Here is a 13,592-nt window from a genome sequence, read left to right as displayed (position 1 = left end):
TTTTGTTGATGTATCAGGACTCTGGAAAAGTACAGCAACCATTTAAGCAGAGCGAGAGTTGGCCCACGCACTTCCTTGATCCGTGAGCTCTCCGTGGTCCTGAATTCAACCTGACGCTACTGTAACCCTGAATGTTAATACGAAATATAAAACTCCAACGATCATGTGAGTCGAGAAAAGACCAAACACCTGTAATTTACACCTTTGTTAGGATGAGCAAACTATTTTCGTGTCTGTACGATTACTTAAATTAATCTTAAATTCGTCTGTTTTCAGATGGAATAGCAAATCGAATTTTAACATTTTTAATTTTAACATGTTCTTGCCTTTTTTTTAAACCATTTTTATTTATCGGTTTCGCTTTTAGGGTGTTTTTTTTCTAGCAAATTAACTGTTCTCTAATACAGATCTGTTAATATTAACATTCGAAATTCAAATTAATTTTGTTAGATGTGTGATTAACTATCATAACACATTTGGTCATTTTATAGGCCAGGTAAAATATTTTGACTGATCATATGCAAGACAAATATTTTGAAAATTTAAGCAAAACCTCAAACGAATGATGAGATGACAACTAATGTTTGAAGAGTTACTGAAAGCTTGGAAGGAGACGGTCATAACCTGTGCAATTTAAATTTTAATATTAAACATGTATACGATAATGTAACTCTTTAAACTCTGAACTTTGATCGAGAAAATTAACCGTTAGAAATGAATATACATTCATTATTAACAGTTTTTTTAGCATTAAAATCATTCAAATGGAGTTCGCCGTGGATCCGAACTTGTTACTTCTCCCACTTAGTGGTTTCTAATTAACTCTATGAGCACCAATGCCGTCCATAAAATAGCCACGTCCCTCAAAAAAATGTTTGAAGCTAAATGGTTTTGGCTCCTCCGGCTAATTTCCTAGGCTTCTTGCATGCAACACGCTTGCGCGTAGCTGCGGGTCCTATTCCTGGCATGCAGCTTGTAAGATGAGTAAAGAAGCAGGTGGAGAGAGTTGCATAGAGAGAGGCTCTGTCATTGGAAGGTGCTCACACTGACAGGAGCAAGCCAGAGAGTCAACCCAGCCTCTATGTCAAGGCTGCCTACCTGCAAGGTGTGCTGCAAAGATGATGACCATGAACAGCAAGCAGCCTTTCTCTATGCATCCTGTACTACAGGAGCCTAAATATGCCAGTCTCCACTCAAGTTCAGAGGCTATGCGCAGAGTTTGCCTTCCAACCCCACAGGTATGTAAATCTGCATAATTACTGCTTTAAGGCACATTTTTGACAGACACTAGCTTAATGTTTTTTTCATGTTGCCGGAACAATCAGATAGCACTGTACTTCTATCTCAGTGTCTCTCTCCCCCCTCTTCCACCTCTCTCTCGCTCTCTCTCTCACACACACACACTCTGTCTGTCTCTGATCCACATGTCTATTCAAGCAAAGCTTCTGCCTTCATATTAATTTTTATGACCTGGGCTTTGAGGAGGATTCTCTCTGTGCTTGAAAATGTTTTTTAATCCTGAGTTGACAGAATTCCCCACTGACTCCAATATGCGCATTCTTGCTTGCAGCTTCAGGGCAATATATTCGGAGGCTTTGATGAGAGTCTGCTTGCCCGCGCTGAAGCTCTGGCGGCTGTTGATATTGTCTCCCACGGCAAGAGCCATCCTTTCAAGCCAGACGTGACCTACCATACCATGAGCAGTGTCCCCTGCACCTCTACCTCTTCTACAGTGCCCATCTCTCACCCGTCTACCCTAACCTCCCACCACCACGTTCATCAAAGTTTGGAAGGAGACCTCCTCGACCACATCTCCCAGAATTTAACTGTAAGTGGGATGGGGGCACCGGATCCCTCTGTTATGTCGGCTCAGGTCCATCAGCACCATCTACAGACCATGGGTCATCTTCACCAAGCCATGGGGATGGGACACCCACATTCCCTGTCCGCTCACAATGGGATGACCTGCATCAACGACGTGGAATCCGATCCCCGGGAGCTGGAAGCTTTCGCTGAGCGATTTAAACAAAGACGGATCAAGCTTGGAGTGACGCAGGCTGATGTTGGATCTGCTCTTGCCAACCTCAAGATACCAGGGGTCGGGTCTCTTAGCCAGAGCACAATCTGCAGGTTTGAGTCCTTGACCTTGTCTCATAATAATATGATTGCTCTGAAACCTGTCCTGCAAGCCTGGCTGGAGGAGGCAGAGGCGGCACACCGGGAGAAGAACAGCAAGCCCGATCTCTTTAACGGTAACGAACGAAAGCGAAAACGTACCTCAATTGCGGCCCCAGAAAAGCGCTCTTTGGAGGCTTATTTTGCAATCCAGCCCCGTCCATCTTCAGAGAAAATTGCCGCCATTGCAGAAAAGCTGGACCTCAAAAAGAACGTGGTTAGAGTCTGGTTTTGTAATCAGAGACAAAAGCAAAAAAGAATGAAGTACTCGGCGGTACATTAGTTGAAACAAATCAGCGTGACATTGATTTGCGTTTAATCAAGAAAATAGCAGGGATCTACTTATCCATGTCTTCTAAGGACTAATGATATTAAGCCATGGACGGACTTTTTTTTTGCCTCTCTCACTTTTTCTAAAGTAACACAAGTTTAAAAGTTTAACATCATTTGTAGAAAAGTACTTGTAAAATTTGTATTGAGCACTAAAAGATAACTGCTTGTCACTTCGAGGAAATTTGTTGCTTCAATGTATTTGATGGATTGTCCTGTTCTTATACTTCAATAACATGTTGCTACTTGTATTCCTATTATTGGTATTAATATTATTATTAAATAGACAAGATTTAAATTAAAAGAATATATAGAATACTGTAGTTCTCGCTAATGAAAAATGGTTGGAATAACAGAATCCCTGTTCTGAATCTAGAGAAAATACAGTAGGTATATATATATCAAAGTCAAAGCTTTAAAATTAAATGCGGTAAATCAATGTACATTTTCATTTTACTTGTAGTAATAAATTTCTTGAGAATAAGTTCAAAATGGATAACATTTACTGCTGTCGGAACTACGTGATCGTGTACTTAAAGAAGTCATGTTAAATTTGACTGAAAAGACCTTAACTCTGGACCAGAAACATCTCGTTTTACCGTTTTAAAATAATTTTGAAAAGAACTGGAGAACATTGTTTTAATGTTTCATTTTCAGATTATATTCTTAAATTATGCTTTATATATGAATATATTTTGTTTGAAAATGTCCGCTATTTTAAGGCATGTACAAATACTTAAAATTATGCTCTTTTCACTAACTAATGGGAAAATTATACACTGAGTGTCTATGAAATATATATCACTGTGATTTTATTATTAGTAGGAGTTTATTTTATTACACTAATTCCTTGTGTGTGGCTGTAAAGTAAACAGGTAGATTAAAGGTTAAAGATCTACAGTAGGTAGTCAAGTTAAAATACTGTTTTATTATCAATCATTTCCTTTCTCACTTTTTTACTTGACCAAGTGTGTTTTTCGTCGTGACCTGACGTTACTACTAATAAACTCTCTATAATTTGTAAAAACGAAAATTGAATTAATTTTCATAATACAAATTGCTTTTACTAAAATACCTTTTTTTCTGCTTTTGTTGATTTCAAATCTAATAGCTGTTCACAATACTCGAATTATAACACTATCAAATGGATATGTACATAAATCATGTAGAATGAAACTGATAACCGCGAAAACTATTGTAGAGGTATGTGTTTTCAAGAGGACTGAAGTCTTTTTTTTATTTATGGATCCCTAAAGCACTGTCACTATTAAACATTAATGCCAAGAGTGCGAATATTTTCTGAGTATTTCAAGGAAGAGTTTCAATAACTGTCCTTAAAACTTTAAAATGTGCAGCACAAGGAATATCAAATTCATTATGCCACAACTGTTCTGAAATTTTAAAATCCTGTGGTCTTTGCCCCTCATTTCCCAGTCTTTTTAATCAGCCTCAGCGACTTTTTCCCAATCAAACGTCCTTTAATAATAAATGCCCTTATGCCATTACATTATATTGTGGGTTTTGAAAATTTAAAATAAGGTAATGCAATATTAATTGACCGTAGAGGTATAAAACGGGGCAGAAAGCAGTTCACTCTCCATACGAGACTTCGCCAATGCCCATTAGGATTCAAAAGGATAAAAACGCTTTTCAGGTAAGAATAACATAATTTAGCTTATCTTTAATCCTTTTCTTCTATTGTTTTGCGACCACCTAACCCCTGCCTAACTAGTAATTTATTTTTGTTTTTTTCCCTTTTGATAAACTAATTTTCTTTGCTATTATTTGATCAGCCATTACATTATTTGTTTTATCAAAGGACAAAGAAGTATAATGACGACACGTACGTACTGTACAAGGAATGATAAAATAACCCCATTCGGGGTTTAAAATGTTCTATTTCGTCTTTACGATTATTAACATTAATTTTACGTACGTAAGCTGAAATTTTAGCATACAAAAAGTTGTATGCTACAGAGTACATTGAGATTAGGTTAAGTTTACTTCTTTTAATATCTGACAATTTTTATTCCTCTTTAAACATGTTTGAGTCAATCTAAATAATTTATCATCGTATTTACAGTACATTTATATTAACTTATACATCTACAAACGATATTCTGTAGAATTTAACTGCTTCTCAGTCTTGTTCAAAAGTTTGTTGTGTCTAAGTTTCACAATTGTACGAGTGATTGGTGCGTATATGTTTTAATATATCAAATGTAGCCGTCGTTTATTTATCATGTACTTGTTTTTTGATAATGACAGAAGTTGTGCGATGTCTGACACCTGTTTACATTACCTAACGGAACAGGACGGAAGCAACTTTCATTGCGAATCCAGTAAACGGCACGTTCAATAATTTTCATTTGAATTTTATGCTTTTCTGAAATAAAGAGATCAATGCGGCAATCCACGGGCGGTACACAAGCCAGTTTATTGGCTCTATCAAAAACCTTCTATATAAGAGAGAATCGTTATTCTATCATTTCCCTTACAGTTACTATAACAGTTGAAGATTAGAGTTCAGAGATCCAGTAGAGATCCTTAAGGGGTAAAAGACGCCACAGGATTGCCTTGAGAAGATTTGACAAGAGAGGGAATATACAGTAGGAATAAAAGAAGTCTCTCTGCAACAAAAATCTATACTTAGGCAGAATATACTAAGCTGCATAGGCTACTTAATAAGCTATATGAATGAACAATTTAAATAATGTATCGTTCTAATCTTTAGAACGTAAAATAACATTTCACTATCCGTAAACCAACTACATACTCCATACTGCAATGTGACGAAAATTAAACAGATCTTGGTAAATTTAAACATAAAATTAATTCAAGTTTGGAAATACAATTTTCTCTTTATGATTTTTACACGAGGGTCCCCCAGGATGTAATGCTTCATATTATTTAAAAAATATTCAAACAGGAAAACTGTGAAACTGTGCTGTTAGATCATCTAAATATCCCTACAGAACCCCGTGGCAATTAGTCGTCAGATCACGTTTTGACATGAAAGTATGGAGCATCACTTTCTGAAAGCACCTAGTAAATACTAATAGCTTACGTGATGTACAGTATTTTTACAGGATGAACTAATAATGTTAGTAAAACAGAAATACAGGTACTTCCTACAATTAGAGCTCATTCAAATTTAACCACTAGGTAGACTGTAACATTTTGAAGTTTACCACTTATTTCACCAGTGGATATATCATTAAATGTGAAATATGAGCCTCTGTGTATCTCAAATAGTCTATTTCATAAAGTCTTTATCACGATGTCCTTGTGTGAACTGAATGATTTCAAGAAAACTGTCATTCAAACTTAAAGGAAAATTGTAGCACAATAAAATATGAACTCCATAGGTCTATAGTCTGGAAAGCAAAGCTGAAAACTGTTTTTGTAATGGAGGATATCGATGCCCATACTATTTTATAGTTTTAAGGGAATGTTAAGCAGCATTAAGACATTTATTATGTCTTGTACATTAATAAACACAGAAACCTCTATTAAAAAAAATCAGGTATAAACAGACTAGTTAACCAAGCAACACCTTGCTTTTAAGGAATTGTTATTGTATGACACAGTGAATTTCTTATCCCAGTAATATGGCAGACGTACACATTTTTATAGGACTAGAATCATTCTGCTTTCTACTGCCTGTGGTTTCTGAAGATAATTTTATTGCATCTTAGATGCCTTTAAATTCCAGCAGCCATAAGTCACCTCCATAAAAGCCTAGTTTTTAATTCGGATCCAATTTATCCTCAAACCTTAGTCAGTAGCGTATGTTCCTTCAGGGCACAGTGGGATATGTTCCTTGCCTACATCAGATCAATTAGCTATTAGAAGTACCATTATCCCTGTTTTAAATCGGATAATATTAATGTTTGGTGTCAATTTTCTGGTAATTAAATGGGAAGCTTCTCCTTAGAGAGAATTAAAGTTGGAAATGAACAGAAATAAATTCCTTAATGCTTGTTGATTACTACAGCATTATGATGGGAGTTGGACCAGCCTGCAGCTTAATGTATGAATCAAAACATCGTATTTGGATTCAGAATCCTACTAATGTAGTGCTGTTATTCCATCTTTAAGAACTTAATCTACATTGAATGCCTTATTTTTTCAGGCATCTTACTTTACAAATAAAGATTTTTCACCGATACTTCACATATATTTTTAAAGATTCGAGAACTTTCCTTTTTTAGTTTATAGTTCAGACCCATTTTGGTAATTTAAATATCTATAACAGTTTTAATTTCACAAGTAACCTTTATCAAATTCACAAAACGTTATACTGTATATGAATACAACAACATCCCCACAAAAAAACTTGTCATTGTTGGTGAATAATTAAATAGGTAAAGAGACTGAATGTAACCGTCTAAAAACGCATGAAAGAGTTTATAAGAAATACTTGAATAATGTAACTCCACCAGAAAAGAATTGGATTAAATGTTTTTGCCAGTAAATAATTAATTTCGCTGTGCAGTTATCTGTCACCTTCTGGGACAATGTAATACATTTGGAACAACAACACCAGGCAGGAGTAAAACATTTATAAAAAACACTTTTTTATGTTTCCTTGCTTTAGATTGAATGCCAGATTACATCATGGATCAGAAATCCCAAGTTTCTTTCTTTATTTGCCTGTTAATTAAGAGATCATACCCTTACTGTAAATAGCAGGATTCACATTCCATTTCACATGAGTTATATTATGCACATAGCACATTTTATATTACTATTTAAAAAAGCAATTTATACAGGTCTGCCACCTTATCAATTATCTCACAGTGAAGGGCCAAACACCCAAACTCCAGTCCATTTCCAATACACTGGGCCACCCAATTCCAGTCCCTGGCTGGACTAGCACACCTGCTGGCTTTTATCCCATTTGAACTTTCAGTTTTTAGTTGAAGCATTAACTTAACTTGTAAGTTGCTTATTCACATCTTTTCAAGACTTTCCATGAACTTGAAAATCTGAAATGTTAGTTTATTTGTAAACAGCAATAGTTAAAAGTAAGCCTGCCACATGTTTAAAAGCTGCAAATGAGGTAACTGACAGCTCACCTGGAAGATAAAATGAACAGGTACTGGGGTCCGAAGGTCTAGTATTAGAATCCCCAACAGCTCTGGGAAGTTTTCATTAGGAGCGTACTGTGTGATGTACAAGAACAAAATACCCTATCCAACAATGCCCTTGTTGTCTTTTAAGAAATATATTTTTAACTATTAATGCAAGGCCTGATTTTAGTTACAGTATATGTTTCTGGGTTGTTACATTGTATTGCAGGAAATATTTGAATAAGATGTGCTATGTGTGTCCAGGCACAGGTTTGGAGCTACGTGAAAACAAGTTTCTACCTCTCTCAACATATTACCAAGCAATAGTCTTCAGCATTTGTTGAGAAAGTTTATTGCAGAATAAACTACCCCTAAATCTTTTCTCTACCCCATTAGTTCTATGTTAAGCATATCCTGAAGCACAAACAGAAACATAACCATGTATGAATTATTCCCTTTGAAGTAGGAAAGGGTGATTCAGGTTTGATTATGCTTATCATTTGTTTGGTTTTATATAAACAGGTGCAACAAAAGGAAAACAAAATGTGTTTTTCAACGCAATCATTCCCTTTTGATCTTAAAAGAATGAAGTGTTCTAAAACAGTACTTTTGGCTTATATGCTAATGTTGTTCTGTCTTTCTCTAGAAGACCTCTTTACAGAAGAGGAAAAAAATGGAAAAGAATTACTTTTGTTCTAGAGCTGAACGACATCAATTATTGTGTGCTGACAGTTTCACGCTGTTTTTTCTGTGAACAAACAAAGAAAGCATGGTTTACTAGTAGGACTCCCTGGGTATCCTGAAAGCAAAATGATACTTTTCTGTCCGTACATAAACAGAATCCAGTTTAACATCCAACAGCGCGTTCTCTTAGACAAGCCTCTGTTTATGTGTGTTTTATGAATTGCTGTCTTACATTGATTTTCCCTTTCTTTTTCGCTGATATTCCACTACTCCCCAGGGCTGTTCGAACAGAGAGATGAAAGCAGGAAAAACCAAACAAGCCATCTACAGTACCCACACAATTGATTTTAACACAAAATTTGCCTTTGCAAACGATGATGGAAAGAAAAAAGAAAGGCGTGAATAATTAATGCCAAAAACAAATGTGAAGAGAAAATCGATAGGAGCTTGCGGAGCATCATAGTGGGATTAAAAGAAGCATTGATACTATATGATGGCTGCTCTGCAGCTACATGATACTCAGATCAAGGTTTCTGTGTCTGATCAGTGACTTTTTTCATTGTGATACACCTGTTGTACTGCTTTCCAAAGTGCACTAACTAAAAACCCCATATGGTCTTATGTGCATCTTTACTTTTGGAGAATAATCTGTTCAGTCCCATGGCTCCTAGCAAGAGAGCTTGGGTAAATAGGACCATCTTTTCATCAGTCCTGAATACAGTTGTTTGATGATTTTTTCTTGGAATTTCAAGTTTGCATTAAAATGTAACAGCAGGCTTCTCTATCACCCTTCCTTTGTTTTGCTAATCAGAAAAAGAAAATAAATACTAGAAAAATTGACCACACTCAACTGTATAAAACGAATCAACCCTTCTGTGCATTTGGGCAGTCAAAAGGAAATGCCTAATGTTGTGTAATTGTAGATACAATATATAAGGAATATTATTTCTTTGGTGCAACTCATTTTATTAAGAAAATAGCATGCCGTGGTGTTTGAATTCAAATGTTTCTACACGATCAAAAATGTTTTGCAATATAAACCTAAATATTTAAATTGGAGCCATAAATTATTTAAGACCAATATCCTTTATATTTTCTAGTTTCTAAAGCCTCGTCCTAAATATGTACAGTGTATCATCATTAATCAATGATCCCCCTGTTTTTGACACTGAATGCATTCCAAATTAAGTGCTGGAAAGGATGATGTGCTTCTGTTTTTCATTTGTTTATTTTGACTTTAGGTTAAAGATAAAGTGTGGCTTCTCAAATAAAATCTATTTGCCCTGTTCCAGATTCCCTGATTACATTCCCAGTTAGGTTTTCTGTTTCTAGTTGCATGCTAGCTTTACCACTTTATACTCAAGACATGATCTGGCTTGACAAAGCAGCACCTAGGCAAACTGGTTTCTCTGACAAGACTTCCTGCAAATTCTGCATGCTCTCCCACAACTGAATTAGTTTACGTATTTACTGTAATTTGGGAACTCCTATGTTCCGATACAGTATAAACATATAAACATTTGTACAATCCCAAATATTTTCATTTTTTGTACAGAATGGCGTTTATTTTCGTAGCTCTATTATAATAATGTATGGCATGTATTATCTCTCAGAAGGAAAACTGTCAGATATTTAGCCTTATTTGATCTTTTTTCTCCGAGACCAAAATCCAAGTCAAACATTTGGTGCCAAAATCAACCAAATCATTATCAACCAAAGTATGTTAACAACAGATCATTATTTAGATCAAATGTAATAATATTTGTTTATGCTGAACTATTTTTGTTTTAAAACAGAGACAAATAAGCAATAGAAAACCTAATATCTGTGTATGAGTGAAATATTTTTAAGCATGTTGCTCATATAAATAATTAATAGTTGAAATATCCCATGTATTGGATGTCATAACACACTTGTCATGAGGTAAACTGAGATGAAGTCTGCCAAAGAAGAGAAGCATGTGGGAAATGGGAGCAGGTAAATTATTCATACCTTATTAAAGGTATTGCTTTTTCACATACAATCAGATAGTCACTAACCAGTATGACACAGCACTTAATAGCTGTGTGCATTTTCTTTATTATAGTTTCAGGCTATTTCAAATGGAAGCCTTGTCAACAACCTGAACAAATAAAAATACTTTGTGATTATGACACATCCTGATACACACGTACTGTAGTACGTTGCTCTGTAAGCAAAATACTGTAAATAGGAGTTGGAAATGTGTGCAGTATATTTCAATACATTTGGGAAAAATGGAACCGTTTAAAAAAAAACAGCTAAAACACTCATCTTTTCAGTAGATGTATCCACAAAACAATTTAAAATATGTAGCCGAGCATGTCTCATACATCTTAGACAGGACTAGAATTCTGTATGTACAGTATGTGCTATGAGCACCAATTTACTCAACGCCTTCACTTATGTTTGTACCATTATAGCGATCTTGACAGTTAATAATATACAATAATATACTGTATAAGTAGTTCAAGTAGGTAGCTGCATCAGCAGGTGTAGGCTGCAAAGGAACAAGTAAAGGTTTATTCCATGCTGAAAAGAGAAGAAAGGAAACACAACATTTCGGCAATGGTGTCTTGTGACGTTGTGTTACTTTTCTTCTGTTTTCAGCATGGAGTAAACCTTTACTTGTTCCAATAATATGATAACAGATAATACATTATTTATATATATTAATTACCTTAGTTTGGAGTTAAGAAACCAAGCCTGTTATTACCACAGTTTAATTCACATTGATCATAATCTTTAAAAATTTGATAACAATTACCTACAATTAACTACAAAGGTAATATGAAGTGTAGTGGCTCATCTATCACATTTGTCAATCAAATCTAATTAACCCATTGGTAGGTGTTTCTTGTCATTAACATAATTTTCTCCTCTCTACTCATCCATAAATGTAAAAGATACTTATTGTACTGCTATGTATAGATTTATATGGATGAATTATGTAAAGCAAAATGATTTGACTTAAATCTTTATCGATCTTGATCTTCAGCAGAAGAACACCATACAATCATGTTCTTGCTAAAAGCACTAGAAACAGTGTGCACAGCATACAATGGTGCTTAATGTTTCTAAGACTGTTACACAGCAGTGTATCTATTAAGGAAAACATTAAAAGGAAAAAAAAGAATAATGCCAAAACATATCACAAAATACTCAAGTGAGAAACTTCTACCTTCAAAGAAAATACATTAAAAAAAGGATTTCTTGAAGACACATTGAAGTTTACATAAAACGACAGTGAAGTCTCAGCACATTTTGCAAAAGTGAGAAAGAAATAACTGAGATTGACGCTATCAGTCCTGTTTTAACATCAGACGGTTGTTGTTGCTGGGGTTGGAAGAAAAAGTTTGCCTGAGATGTTTCTTAGACTGAAACAATGCTTGACACAATGGGGATGAGAGCCTTGTTAATTGCAACAGACTGCCTTCCGGATTGCAAGGGGCTTTTCTCCCAGGCAGGATGCTGTTCAGGCATTAGGAATCACATCGAAGAAGAGGAAATGGCGGAGTGAAGACACTGGCACTTCAATAATTCATAAAATGCCAGCAGCAACAAACGAGAATGGGACCAATATGGAGGGAACAAACTATCTCCCTGCTTTTTATTAGTCTTCTCCTATTAGCATCACATGGGCAACCATTTCAAACTTTGTAAAAGTTCTTCATCAACATGTCAGCAAATCATTAGAGGAATGCTGTGGCTGAAAAGGACTGGGCTGCCCTTAAAAGGTCAATGAGTCCTCCTCTGATGTTCTGCAGGACACATGTGAAGGCAATGTTTCCATTCGAACAAATTCCAGTCTTCATTGTCACTTAGTTTCTTTATTTGAATCCAGAAAAAAAGAAAACCTAAAATAAAAAATTCAAATGCAAAATTCAGAACAAGTTTCTTTTAATCAACAGTCTTAACCTTACATTCAAAATGCACTGTGTTAAATTAATTCACATTTCAATGTATCAGGAATACAAAGATGCTTTTATACTGTTATGTATAATGCAATTTTATAAAAGAAAATGCAATCCCAAATCTTCTCATTCCCTATTGAAATGCTGGCCCAAAGGGCCCATATGTTTCAGTGCAGTTTTTTATATTTGAAACTGCATTGCACCTTAATATTTCCAGTAAAAAACAAACGGTTTGTATTTTTGTTTGTATGCCAATAATAGCTTAACTAAAGCAGTAGGTCTGTAAATACCAGTCTAGTTTTATCAATCAATAATCCTTCCCCTGAATGTATCTATAGGCTTAAAAGACAGATTTTTTTTCATGTTGGAATTAATGCTCATAAAGTTTAGGGTACAAAATTTCGATCAACTATACAGATATGTGCATAATATTTATAATATTTGGTTTGATTGCAAACATAACTCAATATTACCCATTCACATAATAAAGAATGTAACACACTCCCTGTATTTGAGTATTTCATTTTAAAGTGTATTTAAATGAAATTTCTTTCCTGAAATACAGTGGACCATGGTTGTTTGATTTGGACAGAAGGATTCATTAATTCATATGTTCTTCTTTTCCAGTGAGCCATGAAGAAGAGAGACATTGCGGAGTAGCAAGTCATGCCTCACAGACAGAGATAAAAAGGAGCAAAGCAGAACGAAAACAATGTCATACGACAAAAATGGTCAAATTAAATATCAATAACAATCGTGCTGTACACCAGATTCAGTTCTTTTCTCCTTTCCTTTTAAAACTAGCAGTTTCAGCCATTCAATCCCAGCTGAAGCTGATTTGATGCAGAAATGCTGAGATAAACAACTGGTGGAAACAGAGAAAGTCAGTGGGACTGAGGTGCAAATAAATATCAATCTTCTAGTGCATTCTGATCTCTGTACCATAATGAACAGTAAATAAAGGCATAGTGTCATGAAATATTGCTGTTCTTCCCCACTTCCTTTCTGAGCTGCCACTGGTGACCGGAGTGTTGAAGAATGTGTGCAGGACGTGTGTTTGGGGGGTGGGGGGGGAGGCAGAACGGATAAGTTCATTCTACATTATGCACACACAGTCATTAGATCTGAGCAAGAACCTTTAGTTTCATGGCAGTCTTCTGCTGCATCCCATCTACACCCCTGAGGTGAAACAAGAGCACGTTGTCTACCTTGGACACACAGACACAACATCAAAGACAAAGCTGTCATCACTGGTTTTAAAACTTTTCAAAGAGACCTCACAAAAACACACATGTTGTATATTAGGTTACTGTTCTAACATTCTGCAGCATTATTTTCCCCCCTAAGATGTAGTCAACGTGAAAGAAGATCATGGCACATGTGTACTTGATTCTCC

General features: G+C 35.4%; 1 protein-coding gene across 2 annotated transcripts; it reads left to right on the top strand.

Annotated features, from left to right (window-relative positions):
- Positions 1-1,029: 1,029 nt before the first annotated feature.
- pou4f3 (POU class 4 homeobox 3) lies at positions 1,030-13,175 on the top strand. 2 transcript variants are annotated; one of them, XM_015349588.2, is made up of 3 exons: positions 1,030-1,238; positions 1,571-2,252; positions 12,824-13,175. In XM_015349588.2, the coding sequence occupies exons 1-3, from the start codon at positions 1,119-1,121 to the stop codon at positions 13,036-13,038; spliced, it is 1,017 nt and encodes a 338-aa protein (XP_015205074.1). In that variant the 5' UTR covers positions 1,030-1,118; the 3' UTR covers positions 13,039-13,175. The 2 variants fall into 2 exon arrangements, with proteins under 2 accessions (XP_015205074.1, XP_006631858.1); XM_006631795.3 differs by lacking the exon at positions 12,824-13,175 and having other exon boundaries at positions 1,571-3,538.
- The last annotated feature ends 417 nt before the right edge of the window (positions 13,176-13,592 follow it).

Source organism: Lepisosteus oculatus, chromosome 11 (assembly GCF_040954835.1).
Source record: "Lepisosteus oculatus isolate fLepOcu1 chromosome 11, fLepOcu1.hap2, whole genome shotgun sequence".
NCBI classification, from domain to species: Eukaryota; Metazoa; Chordata; class Actinopteri; order Semionotiformes; family Lepisosteidae; genus Lepisosteus; species Lepisosteus oculatus.
This window is presented reverse-complemented; position numbering and strand designations above follow the sequence as displayed.